The sequence below is a fragment of the Pollachius pollachius genome (assembly GCF_949987615.1).
Source record: "Pollachius pollachius genome assembly, chromosome: 1".
NCBI classification, from domain to species: Eukaryota; Metazoa; Chordata; class Actinopteri; order Gadiformes; family Gadidae; genus Pollachius; species Pollachius pollachius.
The window spans coordinates 44,986,428-45,007,380 of record NC_136934.1 but is presented as its reverse complement, the minus strand read 5'-3'; the positions used below and the strand labels follow the sequence as shown (position 1 = coordinate 45,007,380).

The window sequence follows — 20,953 nt, the reverse complement described above, 5'->3', positions numbered from 1 at the left end:
CCTTGTCTTCACCTCCCTCTGACAGTGATCAAACAGCCGTGAACATCGCTGCCTGAATGCTCAAACCCCAGCTCACCCAGTCAGGAAGAGTGTCTTTTAACACATTTGTCGAAATACATTTGGTAAGTAATACAAGAAATAAGAAAAATAAGAAAAAGAGGACAGAATGGTTAGTGTCAGGTAGACGGTGAAGTCATTGTTTCATCGAACAGGATGGAGGAAAATTTATCAAGAAAAAAAAAGACTAGATTGTCTTTACCTATTATTTAAAGACTTTCATCTTGCCCAAGGAATACATCACTGATTTTATGTCAAAACTTCAAAAGAAAGCGTAGATGAATAATTATTTTTTAGAGAGAGAGAGAGAGAGAGAGAGAGAGAGAGAGAGAGAGAGAGAGAGAGAGAGAGAGAAGCAGTGTAGATCAACAACTAGCAGCAAATTAGGATTTCTTAAGGCAAATGTTCTCAAGCTTAGCAATATATCTGATAGCTCTGCGAACTACAGTAACCCAGCAATGACCAAACTAAATACTACTTCAAAAAGCTACTTTTACAAATAACATGAATGATCCAAAATAAACAAAACTGATCCACTTTTTTAGCATGAAAAACAAATGTTAATTTAAGCAAACTTAAACAAAAGATAACCTTCAAATAGGTCAGCATTGGTAAAACCGCAAAAGCAGAGTGTTGCGCTGTGGAACTTTAACCAGAATATTCTGGAATGTATGGCAACAGCTGTAACAAAATGGAGGACGGGTTTGGCATCAGCAAGCATTAAACAACCAAAACATTCACCGGTCCTATGAATAGCTTGTACAGTGTATTTGCGCACCTCACATACATAGTGGGATTTGAATTAAAAGCAAAAAAAAAACGGAACAAAATAATCTACCCGAATCATAAGTGGCAGAAGTCCTTCTGTACACCTCTTGTGCTCTGAACCCCCACTATGGGAGGAATCTGTTTTTACCGTCAACAAATAATTGCTTTATTTCCCGTCAAATTCTTAAATCCTCTTGGAGATGAATATGTCCTCCTGGATGATTAAAGGAAATGCTAATGAACAAAGTCTACATACAAAAAATACGCTACAACGATGCTAATAGCCGCAGCATGACTCTGGGAGCTAATGCTAATGCTGATGCTAATGCAAAAATAAAAATAAAAACATAAAAAAAAGCTCAGTCTACATGGTGTTCATCAAGACCAATCAACTTTAGGAAGCTTTTGAATATGTAGGCGACGGTTTTACATTGTCGTATTCTATGTACAAAGATTTTGTTATGCTCCAATGACACATTTAGATATATTCATCCTAACAGTCAGAATTGAACCAAAATTCAACATAATATTGGATACGATAATTGTCTAATTATAGCCAATTACCATGAAATGCTAAATGGACTTTTAAGTGCTTTGCTTCAAAACAAAAATCTGTCCCACAAAAGCTTTCACATTCAGATATTTTAGATTATTTTTTGTGTGGGAGATTATTGACTTGCAAAGCCTACCACAATCTAGGCTAGGAGATTTTTTTTGCAAACCTGAATGTGATCAGGAACAAAAGAAATTGCACTTCAGATTTTTAACCAATGTATTTGAAAGTGCCCAAAATACAATAGGGACAGATAATATTGGAGGAAATAAATGAATGGCATAGCAGAACTAATGCTATTGTATAAAACCATACATTTCTTCACCGATTAAAGTTTATATAAAAAAGGAACCACATCAACTATGCGTAACTATTTTACAAATCTGCTCCAAAAATTCACATAATAAGTTTTCAGAGATTTTCTTTTGGATTAAGTGCTTTAGGTCTTTCTGTATGGACGTCTTTTATAAATTGATTAGAAGATTATCATAACACAGTATGCCATGTTTCAATATGAAGGGATTCTTTCGGTCTCTTATCTAATACATCGTCCGTTCGGGATTAATACTTGGGATTGACTCCGAGAGTGGAAACATCTTCGGAGCTTTTGTGGAAACTCCCCAAAACCAATCAATGTTTTCCAGAGTGCGATAGATTTGGTGACAAGCTTCAATAAAAAGCGGAACCGTCACCTCCTCCCTGTGTGTTTATGCCCAGCAGAGGGCAGTGTGGAGCCAGTTTCCCTTTTTCTGAGGGAAGGTCAACTCAACCTTTCCACCCCGAAACGTGAATGAGAACTTACGGTTTTGAGTACCACCATTCACAGAGAGGGGGAGGCGACAGGAAATGCACCTTCCGAGAGAGTGAACCACAGAATACAAAGAAAAGGCTATGGAGGTTTTATATGAATCTCCATTCTTAGAGAGGAACACAATGAGCAACATTGTATGGCCTTCTGTGACCATTTACGGCCATTAAAGAGACACCAGCCTTTTACCTCATTGTTTATGGTGATTTATAAAGTTACCTGGCTTGGCAGGTTTTTTTTCCCTTTAAATACACCTTCATACGCCAGCGTTTCTTGAAAAGGATAGCATTCTGGGAAGAAAATGATTATGGAGGGGGGGGTGGGGAGAGGAGGGGGGTCAGAGTCTGCATGATGCACACCACGTCCATAACTCAAGTCCAGAAGGTGGGCTCTCAGCAGGTCGGCTCCTCCATCACCTCCATCACCACGGTGCGGGGGCCGGTCAGGATGAGGTCGCTGACGGTGCGGTAGTCCAGGGAGAGGACGCTCTGGCCGTTCACCGACACCACGAACTGACGCACCTGAGGAGAGGAGGGACCCGAGTTAGGAGCCTTTCGGCGGCGCCTTGGGTTGTGTGTTATAGGTCGTCGGGGTGACCCGGGTTCACACCTTTTTACCGCAAGCTACCTCTCATGCACGACAGACGAGCAAACACAAAGACGATTTCACAGGTTCTCTACGACAGCCTTCAGACAGTTTTCGCCATTTCCAAACAATCAAGGTACCTCTCCGAGGTTACGTCAAGACAACTCGTCACCCAAAATATAAGGAACGTAAACAGGCTTCAGACACAAAAACTGCTTCAGTCAGCTGAGGCAGATAAATGTATTCTTCTCGGTAGTCACATAAGGCAAACTAAAAAACAACCCAAAAAATTCAAAGTGTTGAGTTGCACCCTTTCCTAGAAATCGTTTGAACCCGTGGACACGTTTGGAACAGTGTCCTAGAGGCAACCTAAACAACAAGTTTGTTTAGGTGAACATGAGCATTCCGCAGCAACGCCCGAGGCCTTATCAATGTGTCGTCAGGGCTCCAACATGGCAGCTCTGATTAAAGATAACAGACATATAGACGTGTGCTTCTGGTTAAAAACACGGTTGAAAGACTTCCTACGTTGGGTCGATACAGCGCGGCGAGATATGTGAGCCTGCAGACGCTTCTAATTCCTTCAGCGACAGTAAAGGCGATTAGAAATATGGAGGACTGTCAGAGATAAGAGTCAAGGAAAGCTGATAAGGATAGTAGTTAAACGCTGTGCATGTGATCATGCATGTTTATATGTATTGGTTGGTCCATGTGTGTGTGTGTGTTTCTGGTTACAGGGTTTTTATGGGGGAAAGATCTGCAGTCTGTGAAAGAAGGTTAAAATTCATTCATTACAAACTTAATAAAGAGGAGCAGCGATTATTAAGGTTTTCAGCTTGAAAAAAGCTCCCGTTTAACTTGACTGACTGCCCTTGTTCACAGAAGCAGAGATCAGAAAGAGAGACGATAGAAGGCGAGGAGAATGAGGGAGTTGTGGGGGGGTCACAGATACGTCCCGTAGAGATAGTGCGAGTACTAAAACTAGTTAATTCTTATCACATCCGATCTTCACATCATGCTCACGGTTCCATAGTGCAACCAGACAGTCCTGTTCTCCCTTCCCCCACCGTCTTCTTATCTTAACACCGCTTGTTCTCCATCCTCCTCCCCAGGCACTCCTCGTGTTTCTCCACTCTTTAAGAAAATGATATATTTTTAACCCCCCCCCCCCCCCCCCCATCCATATCACTTCCCTTCCCGTTTCCGCCGGGCTTGCATGTTGTGCTTGGCCCCGGTCCAGCAGGACACAGAAGTGCCTCACAAGCAGAGCCTGTAAGGGTTAAGTGAGGTGGGAAAGATACTGTTGCATTCGGCTACAGGGTCTAGCATTAGCAGTGGCTCCGTTCACAGTACGGACCCCAAACCGGACCTCCTGTGTCCCAGGACCCGGATGGAGACCGGCGCCTAGGGAGTGAGGGTCTAGCTGCCCCCCGATGGGAGACCTCTAACACAGTGCTCCCCCATCAGGCATGGTCCTGGGCCAGTCCTCCTCGCCCCCACCCCGGGTTGTTTTTGTCATCGCTGAACGCCTCGACCAATGAACGAGAGAGAGAATAAAAATTGTTTTACAACTCTGGACGCGTGACTGGAGATATGGCGTCCCAGTCACAAAACACATGAACAATATGGGGTCAGGAGGAAGTAGGTGAAAGAGTAAGGAGCAGTTGGAAGAAGAACATAACAGCAGTATAGTTCAGTATGTGACACAGTAACAGGAGCAGCACATACATAAGAAGGGGGGAGGGATATTTTTTTCCCCCATAGCTTGTTTCCTCTTTTTGATCCAATCGTCTTCGGCTTTGCACCTCCTACTATATCTACCGGTCCTCATGTTGCTGGCTTCTCTCTATTCCAACCATACACTGTAAATGATATGTACACAGCTTTCCTGAGCTCCCCCATTGGTTTACACAGAACCATAGGAAGACTTGGCTTCTTCACATGTTTGACGTTATGGGCACCACCATTGCTTTTCTTTTGGACGCAGCACATTCAAGGGTCGAAATGGAATGGCCGCCTCACAGATGTCCACGGGGGAAACTCATTGATAATAACATTGATAATTAAGTAAAACGGGACCTCTCGAATAAAAAATATTAATATAGGCGATATTAAAAAATATCCATCTAAAAAGGAAAATAAAAATATCTTTATAAAACATCTATAGCCCTATACAAAAATATATTAAAAGTAAAAAAATATATATATATCTATATATGTCTAATATATATATCTATATGTCTGTCTTTATATAAAAAGTATCTATCTATCTATCTATCTAAATATAGACAAACAAGCTACTGAAATCAAAACAAACAACAAAAACATCTATGCGCTATGTATTGAGAGAATAAAATCCCTATTATTATTTTTTCATTGACTAAGAATGGACAATGGTGTTCGTTTTGCATCCAACCACTGCGAGCCGCCTACAGGCCGTTAGGTGAACTACATGTTAGGCCCTTCTGCATGGGCTTCACAACCAGCTGGCTATGGCTGCCTCTTGATAATAACACACTCCCCCAGCCTATTTATACACCACTTCCCTGTTTTTTTTTTTATAACCTGGGTGAAGTAAAGTTTAACAAGTAAACCTCACACTCGAAAAGGTTGCCATGTCGTTCTGTGTTGCTCAATGATCAGTCTCCTTTGATCCCAATCCAAACACAGACCAGGTCCGCACCCATCGGTCCGGCCGGCATTGAAACACCCAACGCACCAGTGAACTGAAAAAACCTACACTGCAAACCACAGCATACACATGCTGTAGCTGTAATGTGTCAAACAAGCAGGACTCTCAACGTCTTCCTAGATGGTCCCGCTCTGTTCAACTATCCACTCTTCCAATTTCATTCTGCTGCCTCTGTGTTTCTTTTCTTTTTCCTTCAATACTTCTCTGTTCCGGCCATCCTTCCTAATCATTAGATTTGCCTCCCTGCCTCTCTCCTACTTAATGCTGTGGGTTCGGTGACCGCTACTCCACTCTGCATTCCCAGCATTCCTTGCAGCCAATGTGTGTGCATGCCTTCATGCCAGCATTGTGGTGAAGTCAGGGCCTCTTCTGTTCCAACCCGGCCTCCTCTGCTCTTCCAATCCATTTCTTGAATCAACAGGGTTTCTTTTAAACACCTTTCACTACTCAACTATCTCTTCTACCATCATACGAAAGGTTATTAACAGTGACAATCATGGTACTGTACTTGTGATTTCCATCCATCTTCACCCCTTTTTCATTCAGATCTCTTTTCTTCACCCATGCGATGCACTTAGCTACCAGCACTTTACATTTAAATTTACATTAAGGTCATTAAGCAGACGCTTTTATCCAAAGTGACTTTCAATAAGTTCCTTTTTCATAAGAAAGTTAAACAATATATCGCTGTCAGTACAATAAGGATGTTCATAGTACCAAGTGCAAGGCACCAACAATCACTAGGTTAACCCATTCCCCTTATACAACAAAGATAGCTAGGTGAAGATGCTACATAGCTAAGTACTATAACTAAATACGACATACATTAAGTGCGTACAGAAGTGCCAGGACGTACAACATACAACAAATAGGAGGGAAGGGACCGGGTGGCAGTGCGGTGTCTAGGTGAACTCTGAACAGGTGAGTCTTGACTTTGTGTTCCTTCTTTCTGCTGCTCTGGCCTATACATACATCAGGGCATATACCATATAACCTATATCTTCTATGACCTATCTATCTCATACATATAAGGTTTCTCCCTATCTCCCACTTATATCCTATGTCCCGTATACTATATCCTACCCGTACATTATATAATTCTCATTATTTCTATTATATTATACTTGTATCCTATAGCCTACATCCTACCTAGATCCTATTTATTGATGATATTCTCTTGACACAGTCCAGAGTCCAGGTGGGGCCGGATCCTCAGCCAACCTTAACACGTGGGGGCCCCTAAACCCGTGCCCTCCCCAGGGCCCCATACCTTCATCCCGGCCGCTGCCGCCGGCCCGCTGGGGTCGACCGCCTGGATGTGGCACGGCTTGGTGCCCCGCACCACGAAGCCCCAGCCCACCGCGTCCCCCACGATCTGCCGGGGGGGTCATAAACACAGCAGTGTGACGACCAGGCAGGTAATGAACATGATGAGGCAGAAAACGATAAGAATTTATGACTGGAATATTATCCCAATCTATGTGCTGAGGATTCAAAGCTGTTTGCTGAGGAATTTGACTTGGTTTGTTATATACATATTCAGATTATTGGTTTGAATTAAACCAAGCAGAAAGTTCTTGAGGCGGACGACTGAAGAGTTTTAATAGTGGAAGCGTTAAGCTAAGTCATGCTAGTAATTCCAATACTTTTGACAATCGCAATTTGAACGAACCAAAAGAACACATGCAAATTCCAAAATAAATGTATAACGATTTCTGGTCTTCACGCGAACATTACAACACCTGTGCATGGTGCTGTCTCAATTCATAGATTAGAGTCTCAACGTCATTATTGTTTGACGTACACAATTAAGGGTTCATCATCGGTTGTGTTTCCTGTTCCTGTTTTAGGACTAACTGCTAGACATGGTGTCCGAACACACCAACAGGAGGTCTCTCCTTCACACTTTGCCTGCACAGAGACCCCCTCTTGATTTCATTATAGTTCAGCTTATGCACGTTCCATTTAAAATGAGTCAGTGGATTGGGTTCATCTACATTCACACACGTGCACACACACACAGCTGTTATCTTCTCGATGAGATGAGCTTTGAATTTAGTGACGTCCCCACACTCTATCCAACATTAACCCGGTTTAATGATTATAGCAATCAAACAAACCGCATTGTGTATTCTGTCCAATGGGTGACCTAGTGTGTGTGGGTGTGTGCACAGACGAGGCACATGCGCAGGCCCCAGAGGAGCATGCATGTGACACAATTTTGTGACGGTAATCAACCGACATTTTCAGAGAGAGTAACCCTGTGTGTGTGTGTGTGTGTGTGTGTGTGTGTGTGTGTGTGTGTGTGTGTGTGTGTGTGTGTGTGTGTGTGTGTGTGTGTGTGTGTGTGTGTGTGTGTGTGTGTACGCACAGTGACAGTCTTCTTTGTGAAAGCCCCTCCCGGGGCCTGGAGCTCCTCAGGGCTGATTTGTCTCTTCAAGACTAAACAGAAACAGAAGAAAAGCACACGCATTAGTTACTAGATACATAGTTAGATCATGAGGTGTATGACACACAATCCCAACGGATGACGTCATTTAAGAATGGTGAACCACACTGAGTGCTTTGTTAATCAGTGTTATAAAAACTAAAGCCATTCACATAACCAATCCATTTCAATTTGTTTTGAAAGCCTGGCCCAATATGGTACTATAAAGGCACATTATAAATAGATTTAACGGATTCGCCAAATTGAAGACTAACCAAGTATAAGTGGCAGTCGTAAAAAGCTATGAGTGAGTGAGTGAGTGAGTGAGTGAGTGAGTGAGTGAGTGAGTGAGTGAGTGTCAATGTTGCTTAACCGAGGCATACAACTTCCTGACCCACTCATGAACATTCACAACCTGTTATCAGGGCCCCTCAACATCATCACAACTAACTCGAGTCCTCTTAGATCTTTTCTGTTCACCCATGTTTTAGGCGATTTGAGCTATTTCTCGGGTGAACCGTCATTTTCCGGAAAGTACAACAGACGACTGGATTAGCTGCTATCACGCCTAGCCTAAGCCTCAGAGGCGAGCATGGGGCAGACATTTTCTAATTTGAGGTTCCAGATGGTTAGGTTTCCATGGAAACTTCCAGTTATTCATAATCAGTTTTCATGTTAGATATTGTATTGGGTGTTATTTAGGCATGTAAAGATCCAATGGAGACATTGCAGACGTTATGTGGTTCTGTATGGTACAGAAGGGTCAGTGTAGAACTCTGCATTGATCGAAGAAAAGCCAGTAAGCTCACAAGACACACAACAGCACATTTTGTCCAGGACAATTGCGTCTGCAGGGATGAGGCAGATGTTGGAGGGATTACAGAGACAATTCACCTGATTTTGGGTCTATTTAAGACCCATGTGACGTGCGGGAAAGCCAGCATTGACCTGCGTGATCAATATAAATGAATAGCACTACTGGGAATATAGACCGGCATTGGCTTGTGTTATCAAAATAACACTAGACTATATTTCAATGTAGAATCAGAGATGAAGCAGAATGGAAAAGAGTGAGCCAGTCTATCTTCACCGACAAAGTGATCCTCCCACTTGAATAGCCTCTTCATTTGGATGTTGGATGCTCTAACACAATGTTCAGGTCAAAGCAACAGCCTTGGATAGTGAGTGTGTGAGTTTGAGTGTGTTTGCGTGTGTGAGACATTGCCTTCCTTTCCTGCCTATTGTTACTTTCGGTTGGACAAGGCCCAGAACGAAATTTGGGAAGGAACCGAATTACACATCAAACACCAGGTAACCATGCTGAACACACACACACACACACACACACACACACACACACACACACACACACACAGTCCATCTTAGCAGTCTGAGGGGGAAAACATATAAGAATTTAATGTGTATAGAAGTTCAATTTAGCAGCTTTCCCCAGACAAATCTTATATTGCACCCATTTCAACTCGGTCTTTCAATCATTATAGCAGTTTGAAACTTGTAGCAGTATAGAGTCGAGTGTTGTCTGCATAAATAATAAAAAAGGGTGTAAATCTCACTAGAGGAGAATAGTTTTAATGTAGTATCACAGTAGGGGGGGGTTCTAGATTAGACACACACACACACACACACACACACACACACACACACAGATACACACAGTTAAATGTCAAGGACACTTCATTGGGCAGAGGGGCCTCGCAGTAGGAGGGCCCTTGAGCTAGATGGGCCTCCACTTCTGCTTTTGTGTGCGTGTGGGCACAAGATGCCAGGCCAAAGCATTAAGCTATTGTTGATCTGTCTTTGCCTCTCAGGGGGACCTGTTGGATGCATGCGGGTTTGTGAAACTGACTGTACTGTGTACTATTGTTTTTTTCCAAATGCAGAAAAACTGAATTCTTGCTACAAACGCAGTGCATTTAATTTAAATATAATAACAACAATAATAATAATAATAATAACAATAATTACATACAACATAATGTATTTTTATAAATGAGGCTGAGGCACACCGATGCCTTTACAAGTCCAGAAGTAAGCCTGCAATGGAGATTAAGTTGTACCCCTGAGTGTTTGTGTGTGTGTGCGTGCGTGTCCCCCCCCTCTCACCAGACTTGGGGTTGCACAGGACTGGGGGGCTGCTGCTCAGGGTAGGGCTGCTGCTATAGTAACCGCTGGAGCCACAGCTGCTGCTCATGCTGCTGCGTCTCGCCCCCCCCACCACCTTGATCTCCTTGGTGGGACTCACTGCAGGGGGGACGGGGACAGACAAGATAAGACGTAAGCATTAATCAAGTCACGTGTACAGCCAGGAGCACACAGAGCACGTAGTTCGTTTCATATTCGTTTCAAGATGAACACGGAAAGCGTGAAGGTAGTGTTCTCTCACTTCGCAGAGGAACCGATTCTATTTTTGAAATTTTCGAAAAACTAAAAAGGTGACCTATCGCACCACCAGGTTACAAGCCGTTTTGAAAATCCGCCTCTTCTGACATCACAAGTGGGTTAGCGCACATCTCGGTGGACATGCCCACTTGTGATGTCACAAGGGGCGGATTTTCAAAACTGCTTGAAACGGCTAGGTGCTATAATATGTAGCCTTTAAAATAAGATTACTTTGCGTCTGCCCCGCCCGTCCGCGTGCCTTGGGACATACAGCAAATTAACAAACGCTAGAATAGGAATACAATACATACACAAAAATAAAACACAATAATAATCCCATCAATACATAAAGAAATGTTTAACAGCTAAATTGTACGGCAGGCTGCGGAGTGCCGTCCCCACTCCCCATCAGCCCAGCAGCAGCAGATCACACCCACCAGAGAGGAAGCTGGTGTTGCCCCCGTCAGAGTTCTGCTTCCGCAGGCAGAAGGGGCTGTCGTGGCTCTCTGGGATCCGACCGCGCTCGGCCAGCAGCTCCATCAGCCGCCTGCGCCGACGGAAATTCATCCTGAACTGGTAAAGCAGAGGTCCGTCGCCGAAGTGGTGCTTGTTGGTCACTGGAGAGGTGGTGGTGGCGGTGGAACGGAAGCGAAAGATGGCGGAGAGAAGGGAAAAGGAAGGAGAAAAGTTAGAAGACTTTATGGGAGTAGTAAAGGCATAGTTATGGTTCCACGTTGACGCAACTCATGGGGTCTTACGGACCCATTACGTCCCTGCGGACCCTCCTTGCGTCAAAGCGACGCAGCAGCAAAAACTGAATGGACCGCTAACGTAAACCCGACTCAGAACCAAAACAGGTTCACCACTGCGTCAAAGCGACTGCTTGGTCATTGCGTTGCGTCAACATGGAACCATAACGAAGCCTTAAGAGAAAAATAATTACAGCAACACAGTGTATGGAATGGAACAATAAAAGCAGATCTCAGGTTAAATGCTGGTACCCTTACCATACAGGCTGTGGGTTAAATTGTAGCGATGGCTTACCGTTGAGACCTCTTTTGACCCCTTTACAGAGGTTGCAACCCATTTTCAGTACGAGCTTTGTTCAACCAAGTATACCGAGTGGTGTCATGTGAGGGTTGTTTGTCTATTATTCAGATTGACCGTTTGACAGTATGTCATCAGAATGGTTTTGCGCAGCCAAATAAGAAGGATTTAGTTGAATTTTGAGCAGTGTGTGTGTGTGTCTTTCTTCTGTTAAATCTGCTGTGAATTTAAATGTGTTTTTCCTGAGTTGCAGCTGCTTGTGTTCTGTTTTAATAATGCAGGCTAATGTAAATGTCAGCCTACCTGGCAGGAGAAGCGGAAAGTGTTTAAAAAAAACAAAAAGAAGGTATCATGCTGATAGGCTGGTGCTGGTGATGGGGACATTCTCAACACCACCCACAACAAAGTAGACCCATCTGGAGCTGCCAAGCTATTGTTCCAGTGTGTACTCTCCCTCTCCCTTTCTCACTCACTCACTCTCACTCCATGATGAATAAACATCATTTTATCGCTTTTTACATCGGTCATGTATGTTTGCTCTCCGCGACGCGTGTGCCAACCGCAGGCGATCTGTTTTAAGGTGTCCTTGAGCAACACGCAGACCTTTGTCCCACCGTTGGTACAATAAACCGTCCACTAAATGTTAATGCTGACCACGACTCGACTCAATGTTAGCACAGTCTCGTTTTGGAAACCGCAACGGACACAAAAGGTTAATAAACATGCTTCGGTCACCAATCATCATATTGGATTGTGCCGTTGAAGGATATATTGTATGATTAGCCTCATTCATTGTTTTACAAATAATGTTACATATAAATTAAAAACATTTCCCTTTAACAACGGAAACCAAACTTTAAAAAAACATGCTATTACCAACGCTTTTAAATTATTGTTAATGTACTGTCCTGTTCATACAGGAAATTACGTACCAGTTGAAATATGACGACGGCTAGTGAGAAGCTCAGATATATTGTGGGACAGTTAAGAGGGGGATGGCTGCCAAGATTTCAGGAAGCTTTGGGGAGTCAACCCTGAGAAGTAGGTTGATGTGCCAACACAGCCTGCTCCAGCCAGCTTGGCCTCTGCCAGGTCTACACACAACTCAACTGGACTCAACCACCATAGCAGTAGAGTTTCAGATCACAGTCCTACCATAGCAGTAGAGTTTCAGATCACAGTCCTACCATAGCAGTAGGGTTTCAGATTAAACTCCTACAATAGCAGTAGAGTTTCAGATCAGGCTACTTCTGTAGAAGTAGAGTTTCAGATCACACTTCCACCATAGCAGTAGAGTTTCAGATCAAACTCTACCATAGCACGACTAGAGTTTCAGATCACCCTCCTACCATACCAGTAGAGTTTCAGATCACACTCCTACCATAGCAGGAGCGTTACAGCTCAACTCTCGCAGCATCATTTTGGACGGAAGGTCATGGATCACGCAACATGTTTGGTCTGTAAGCCACACGTCTCCCATATCGTCTGGGCTGCAGATAGCACACGGCGCTGTGGTTTTGGCAGACGTCACGGCACGGGGTGTTTCATAAAGCGGCATGCCCCAGAACGATGGCAAAGAGCGAGGGCAGAGTGCTTTCTTTGGTGCCTGATTCGTCACAAAGAAAAGCACGTTTTGGACACCACCCATCTGTCAATAGCGTGACTCCAATTGGGAGGCAGCCGTCACAGTTTTAAACCATATTTCACTGTTCTCAATGTGACCTATAAATAAATACGCTTGATTTGACAAGTGCAAGAATGTTTGGGTGGAATTAAAGTGGAACTGTACATTTTGCGTTTTGGTTACACTTTAAGTACATGAACCTCAAAAACCGTCCGGTTCTCTAGTGTGTCTGAGACGTGTGACTGTAGTGTGTTAAAATGCTGAGGTCAGCAGCGCAACAAAGCAGCCCAAACACAACAATGCTTTTATTGTGCGCTTCTCTGTGGAAGTGAACAGCAGATTGTCATTGGGAAGCAACATGGCTGCTCATGTCGAGCTGCTAACAAAAAAAACTGGGGGGGGGGGGGAAGCATAGCCTGCGTGTTACCATGACACACGCCCCTCACCGTGTTGGATGATGCCGTGTTCTAGAAGTCTCCGGCCTAGCTGCTCTGCCTCCTGTCTGGTCGCAATCTCTCCCTCCTGCAGCAGCCAATCGATGAACTCGGAAGCCACCAAGGTCTGTTCATAGGCCGCGTCCTCCTCCTCCCTGGTCTGTAATAGGTTGTTCTCCATGTTCATCAGCCTGTGGGAGAGGCAGACGGTTGATCATCCAATCCCCACCAAGAACAGGTTGTAAAAATAAATTTAAAAAACAAGAAATTGTGTTCCTTGCATTTACATCCATTAGTCGGCACGATGCTGAAAGTGGGTGGTATGCAACTTATTCCGCCAGTAGACACTCGACTGAAGTGGATTTTCACCATTTAAAACAAAATGAATCATGTTGAACGATGAAATGTTTACTTTAGGTCGGTTTCTCCAGATAATGTAAATAGAGAGACGGAGAACTAGAACAACCAGCTTTTTCATTTTGTCTGGGACCTTGTGTGCTAAAGCAACATGTCCAGGCTTCACCCCTCTACCCAGGTTCACACAACCGGCTGCTAATTTTGTATTCTTTATTTATTCCTTCATAACAAACATTCAACACATATCTTCACTAAAACCTTAATATCTAAAAGTTTAAATAGTTACATAGACTTTATATTATTCTAGGGTTAAGGAGCCTTATTTATTTGATGACAAGGATTTATTTTGTGCTTTGCATCCCTTGGATAATTGCGGATACAGCTGGTCTGACTAGAACTGACATGGCAACAGTTCAATATTTCCTCAGTTCATTGAGTGCAGTTGTCTGTAATCTAGCTTGGCCCAGCCTTATCAACCAGCCTGCTCAGTGAACCAGGCAGCCTAAACAACAGGCAGCAACCCTGGATATGGCTTTATTCAATTTGTTTCAAATTGAGCATCGATGTCGAGCAAGGGAGTGGGTGATGGACTTTATATAAGAAGATTGTGGTTTTCAGTGGAAGGACTACAACAATAAGTGAAGCCTGAGGTGGAATTATTAAGAAATGTGATTGTACTGCATAATATTACGCAAGATAAAGATGGGAAATGATTTGGCGATTTTAAGTTTAAAATAAGGAACAGAGCTGTTGGTTTGGATAGTGTTTCCAAACCTTTTTTGTCCCCACAACCCCTTTAGTATGGATAAGGGTACCTCTTCATCAGGACAAACCCAGAAATATTTACCTTTAAACTGGCTAATATTATACTATTATCATTTATTTCTTTTTCATAATTAATACTGTATACTGACCTTGGCAAAAGTTGAGTTGTACTTATATTTCTCGACTTCAAAAATCAAAATAAAAAACACACGTTTAATATTTATTACACTCAAATATTAATATTTAAAACCGTAATTTAAGGTAGGTTGAACAATGCATTGCTTTGACTTAGCCCTACTTAGGAATCATTGATTTAGTACCAATCCCTCCGTCATGAATCTAAAGTGGTGATCTCAAAGACTTCTGTTTCGTTCTCTTTGCCAACAAGTTAAGATCGATTTTTCCCCAAGGATCCAAACAGTCTTGTCGCCAAGTTCATAACATTCATAAAACTGCAAATAAAAGGGCTTTCATCAGTGAGCTAGGCTCAATAGCTTCATTGTGTCATCTCATTCTGCGATAGATAGTGACTTAACAGATCTTTATTTCCAGAAAAAATGAATGAAATTACCCCATACTTGATTATTTCACTTTGATACATAACTTAAGGAACTCTGGACACACTCTACGGTTTCAACAGAGTGGCTTAAACCCCTTCCTTCAGAGGGGGATTCATGCTGACGATGTCAGCAGTAGTTAGTACACGGTGCTGCGTGCATCACCAATGCAAAGAGCTGCACTAATCGGTATAAAATGAACCACGTCCCCTTTCCCCGCACACACCCAGGATCACCAAATTTGTTCTGCGATATAAAAGTTCACACACTGCAGCGATTAACAGCCTCTGTATTTATGAGACGGATGCAGACTTTATGGCAGTTAGAGGGATGGTCTCAACATGATGTCCTTGAACAACACGATAAAAATCATTCCTCTGCTCAACAAGTCTCTATCGGCCCGGCTTGAACAATACGTCGTAAAAAGGTGACGTTTCAAACCAGGTCTTTGCGTTCCAATAATAGACACTCGCAGTCGGATGAAAGCATTAATGGCACGTATCTAGGACGACCCAATACGAGTGGCAAGGCATGCTGCCATGGCCTACATTAGTAGTCCGTGGACAATCCAGTGAGCTAGCTCTCCAGCCCCATGTAGTAAAGACACTTTGATCCTATTTTAGTCTGAATATTTAAAATCTTGAATACTGCATTTTGGACTGTGTGCATAAAAGCATCTTATCTTGCATATATCTTTTAAGAAGGACTGGGAGACTAAATTAAACAACATTAAACGAATTGGAGGAGAAAGTAGGATGGTTTTTCTAAGATGTTTCCCCTGGAATCGATAACAGAAGGCTGTATAACAACTTTGATTTATACAGTTGTTTTTAATGATTTTATTTTTATGCATGTGTGATAAATGACAGACGTCAGAAGACTCTAATGGCTGCCATAGCAATGGAGACAGATGGTGTTCTTTTTCTAACGGTTCAAAATAGATGTTCCCCTCGGGGCTACATGCTCATACTCGTCAACATATAGTTAGCCAATACCACAGATGTAATCTCAAACACACACACACACACACACACACACACACACACACCCTTAGGCCTGTCCATCCAGATGTGTTGACGAAGACCATCTACCATTGTGCTCTCACTGAACAACAATAATCCTTTATCATAGCAAGTTGTGTTATCTTTAGTCCACCAATGGTGATATTTCCTTAGGTTTGGTGACTCTTTAAATATTTTCGTTTCTGTGTGTAGATGTTTCCAACAGGGTATCTTTTGTTATACTTGTATTACTCAAACTGAGTGTACTTAAGAGCTGTGACCCTGGCTGCAACAGCTCTGGGAGGATCTCAGGGCAAGAGGACATTGCGTCTGGAGAGTGGGGTTGTTTGTGTGTTTGTCCCCTGATGCACCATGGCGATTACATAAACAGACACGAAAGAGAGCAGAGACTGGCTCTTATCATAATGTCACAGCTCACAACTCCACATGTCTGTGCGTGTGTGTGACTTTACTTAATGACATTAAGAAACACTTGATCATCAGTGGGGACATTCGATTATTTTAAGTAATTAGTTTGGAGCCCAAGCACTCACAGAGGTCATGAAAAGAAGATTGTAAAAAATAATATTAAGTACAACTTTTAACTGTATATATATTCAGTTTAAAATGGTGTGTTTATCTATACTATGGAGCCATTGGGCACTGAAAGATTGACAAGATAGAGAACTGACGAGACGGAGAACAGAGAGAGGGAGGGACTGAAAAGGAGAAGAAGAGCTACTCCTTGGGGATATAAGCAACATCATCCATTTTCTGTGAAATAAACAAAAACATCCCCCCCAAAAAAAAAATAGAGATAAAAAGCAGGCATAAGCAGTAGCCTCTGTCATACACACTAGAGTGTTCATGAGTCACCTGTTGTTATTGTGGACAGGGTGTTCAACTTCCTAAAAAGGCGGTGCACACACATTTGACATCAACCCATCCATTAGATTTAGTACTTGTGCTTACATTTTCCAATAAACAATTGACGTCAAATGCGTGCGTGCGTGACGGTGGGTGTGTGTGCGTCTTTAACATACTTCTCATAAATCCTCTGTCCCCTCATGAAGACCTTGGCCTCATGGTCCAAGGGGAAGGTCCCATCATCTTTCCGGAAGCGGTAAAACAATTTCAGGTCTTTGAATTCCCTGTGCTCGTCACATACTGAAAATCAAACAAAAGTGCCAGGCATGAAGAAACACACACACACACACACACACACACACACACAGTTATCTTATGATCCATCAAAATACAACGTAAAATAAAAAGGATCTGTACACAGCGCGCAGGCTGTATGCGCGCAGGCTTGATGCGCTCCACTTTTTTCTGTGGAGAACCAGCGCCTTGAATATTTACTACAGCGTTCCTACAGTTCGATGCGGTTTCGCAATGACTCCATCTTTACGGATATATTCCTGAACCGCATAAAACGAAACCGGATCGTTATTGTCCGTTTCGGCTCCGGGCCTAAGCATGAGCTAGCAAAACTGCATCCATCCATTGGTATCAGTTGCCGCACATTTATTTCAACATTTATTTACGCATCTGTGAAAGAATAACTGTGAACCCAACGGAAACACTGGAACAGTATCTGGCCTCCATTGGAGATGTGATATGATAGTCTACCATTGCTGGAGTCGGGGCAACTCTGTTATGTCAATATTCCCCATTTTGTGTGGATCCTCCGAGCAACATGAGCAAACAGTCCTCACATCTCCCCCCAGCCGTACCGTGGTGAACGATGCTCTGGTCCAGCAGCTTCTGCATGATCCTGATGGCCGTGTCTCTGTCCGAGGCCTCCTTGTGTTCCATTAGCCAATCGATGAGCTCCTTGGCAACGAAACAGTTGGGGTAGGTTCTCAGGTGGTGTCGACGATCTTTGATCACCTTCGCTTCGTGGAGCCGCAGCCTAAGATACACAAAACGTGTCGAAGGGAAGGGTGGTTTTTAAAGTACACACATAAAGAAGGTGCTCTGATTAAGGACAGACGTTTTAAGGAAAATGTAAAAGCTTATGTATTATGGTTGATAATACATTTATGGAATAATGTAGCATAAAATGTCTGCCTCCCCTGTCAAAAATATGTTAACATATATTTTTGCAACTACCTTTCTACTATTGATGTTTTTCATTTTCGACATTATCTGCATAGTTGTTTTATTTTTTATGTCTTTTAATTCTGATGATCTGTATTTTTTGCTGTGACACCTGCATTTCCTATCCGATATTAATAAAATATCTTATCAACTGCTTAACTAAATCAAGCATTTACATGATGCATGTATTCCTTCCCATTATTGCAGCCAATAGCTTAGGTAGAAGAAAAACACTTTCTGTCCCACAGTGTGACCTCTTCCTGACCCAAGTAAAACAGCCCATCTCCGGCCTGGGCCAAATTCCCTGCCGGTAACTAGCTGCTCCGCGGCGGAGGGCAGCCTCACTAAGGATTAGCACCGACCGCCTGCCTTCATCTGGCCGGGCCAGACCCACCCCAGTAATACCCCTGCTACTAAATCCTCCTTCCTCCTGAAGCCAGATGTAGAGTTTCATGTTAACATTTTCTACACGTACACTCTCCTTTGCGCCTTAGAAAATTGTGCGGCTTTGCCTCCAACGAAATATGTCATTGTGGTCATTAGCTATTTGTAATCATCTGAATCATTAGATTAAACACAGGGTCAACGAAGTGGAAATCAATTGAACAATGGAACGGTTTAATTTACAAAGTACATTGCAATTCATAGCCACTGTCGTGCGTATAACCTTAACAACCTATCAGCAAACATCCTAGTTTTGCAAAGCAGACAGATCAGGAAATGCAACAAGGTCTATATTTAGAAAAGAAAAGAAGACATAAGCATACCCCACCCTTCTAAAATACACTAACGTTAAGCTAGTGTGCACACCATCAGTGTAGCATGCGCAACTAAACACGAGGCATCTACCATTTGTAGCTAGGCATCAATAAAACATGTCCTATCCTTGCTTTTAGTATGATTCATTCATTCATTTTGAAAGCCCAGATTCAATCAGTGCTTCCGTCCTGTATCGGTTTGGTCGGGACAGTTACATATGTATTTGCAGAACACACAGGCCATTTGGCTGCCTCTTATCAGGGCCCTGTAATCAGGGTCAGTAGATAAGGTGGCCTCGTGGGTCCAAGGCGTGATACAAGGCTCCAACCATGGCACCGACCATGGAACGCCTAGCCATCCTCTCAAATCCCCATTGATACCAATATTCCTTTTTTTGCGGAATTTGTGTGCACCTCTACACAGCGGTAAAGGGAAAAAACACATAAGGCGGCTACTGAGTGACAGCTGTCAGCTTGTCTTCACTGCCCCCCTCTCTGGAGTTTGCCCAAGGAAAAGTAAACTGACAGAACAGAATCTCTTGGAAGCTTGGGACAGCCACCTCTACTGAAAAAAACTGCTTTATTCCTGCCAGCTGGGAGGAATAAAACGCATGCACGCGCACACGAAAGAAAGCCTGTACTACAATGTACAAGTCTAGGTCATTGAGTGTGAATTGAATAATTATTGAATGGCCACTGCAATAAAAGTTAAACTTGTATGTATCCAATCAATAGTTTAAACTTGTAGCGTCTGCAGTGGACTGAATAAACACAACATTGGCATTTAGTGACGGGTTTACGCTTACAATACAATGGCACTGCAGTGTTACGCAAGCCGTAGTCCTTAGCTTGCAGCGGATAGTGAATGCATACATACATGCATGGTATGTATGTCTAACCGTGGTGAGCTGAATGGGAGGGGCTTGTGCGTAACGTATGGACGCCTTTGTTTGACTGTATGTACAGCGTTGGGGTTGGGTACTCAACGTCGACGTTCAACTCCTTTAATCTACATTCTAGGTCAAATTGCATGCATTCGGGTTCAATGCTAAGCGTATGCACAGCGCTGGGCGTTTTAAATGCACAAATCTTTAAATGGACCCCTGAAACACCATTCGGGCCAGAAAAACATGCGGGGGTTTTCACCGTAAAAACGTTTGTTTTTTTGTGGTCAGCCTACCTCAGCTGTTCTCCAGTGACCAGCACCTCGGCCATGCGCTCCAGCTCGGCAGCCTTCTTTTGCATCGTGTTGCCGATCCCATCCATTATTTCTCTGTCAAAAACATGTCCACGTTAAAAGCAAGCAAATGCGAGAACGCACCACAGAAAATTAGCATTGTGTGAAAACGTGTTTTATGTCTGACAGCCTGACACATGATGTGAAACGCACACCATGGCCAATAAAGAACTAGTTTTCATTCTGACAGATGGGATTTCTTAACACTAAATCAGAGCGGCATTGGGTGGTGCAGAGGTTACATGTGTAGAATCGTTAAAGGTCTTACCTTTGCAGTACCATCGGAAGATAAGTAGTCTTCAGTATAACTTCAGGATTAGGATATATTACATTCCAGACCACGATTGAAGCAATGCACACGCTCACAAGTGACAGCTAGTCCTATTTGCCAATGAACCATTTGCAGTATTCCATTGAAACCAGGCAAATAAACGAAGCAGCAACTTGGCCCCCTTCTTTTTTTATAGTGTAGAAACAATGCGGTGCATGTTAATGAACTGTTTTAAAAAGCAGTCTACCCGCTGACTGATACATCATATCGTGTGTGTTTTTCACACCCCACAGGATGAATACATGCTTTCACCCACCGCTCACTAATTCACATCCAGAAAGCCACCGCATTGGGAGGATTCACATGTCGTCATGGGGGAGTCAACCAGGAGGGCGGAGACACGGACCGGAGAAAAGTTAGGGCTGGTTGGGCTAATAATTGTACACAACATGTTATGCACTGTTGTTGCATTGCTATTAGTAGATCGGTGAGCGTTTATTCGCCTTAA

The 20,953-nt window shown here is 43.1% G+C and overlaps 1 protein-coding gene across 1 annotated transcript; it reads right to left on the bottom strand.

Moving 5' to 3' along the window:
• Positions 1–368: 368 nt before the first annotated feature.
• On the bottom strand, positions 369–20,723 carry deptor (DEP domain containing MTOR-interacting protein). The gene is made up of 10 exons (XM_079753249.1): positions 20,443–20,723; positions 20,118–20,210; positions 17,813–17,991; positions 17,120–17,243; positions 13,409–13,587; positions 10,729–10,908; positions 10,016–10,153; positions 7,835–7,905; positions 6,734–6,838; positions 369–2,707 (listed from the first exon to the last, which is right to left on the bottom strand). Exons 1-10 carry the CDS (start codon positions 20,454–20,456, stop codon positions 2,579–2,581), a joined length of 1,212 nt encoding a protein of 403 aa, XP_079609375.1. The 5' UTR covers positions 20,457–20,723; the 3' UTR covers positions 369–2,578.
• Between the last annotated feature and the right edge of the window lie 230 nt (positions 20,724–20,953).

What these genes read in the sequence shown, in the direction of transcription:
- deptor (XM_079753249.1), bottom strand. An exon ending in ACACGGCATCATCCAACACG is followed by an intron (nt 10,909 to 13,408) that starts GTGAGGGGCGTG and finishes CCACCTCTCCAG; the next exon opens with TGACCAACAAGCACCACTTC. An exon ending in CGGCAGCGGCCGGGATGAAG is followed by an intron (nt 2,708 to 6,733) that starts GTATGGGGCCCT and finishes TCCTCTCCTCAG; the next exon opens with GTGCGTCAGTTCGTGGTGTC.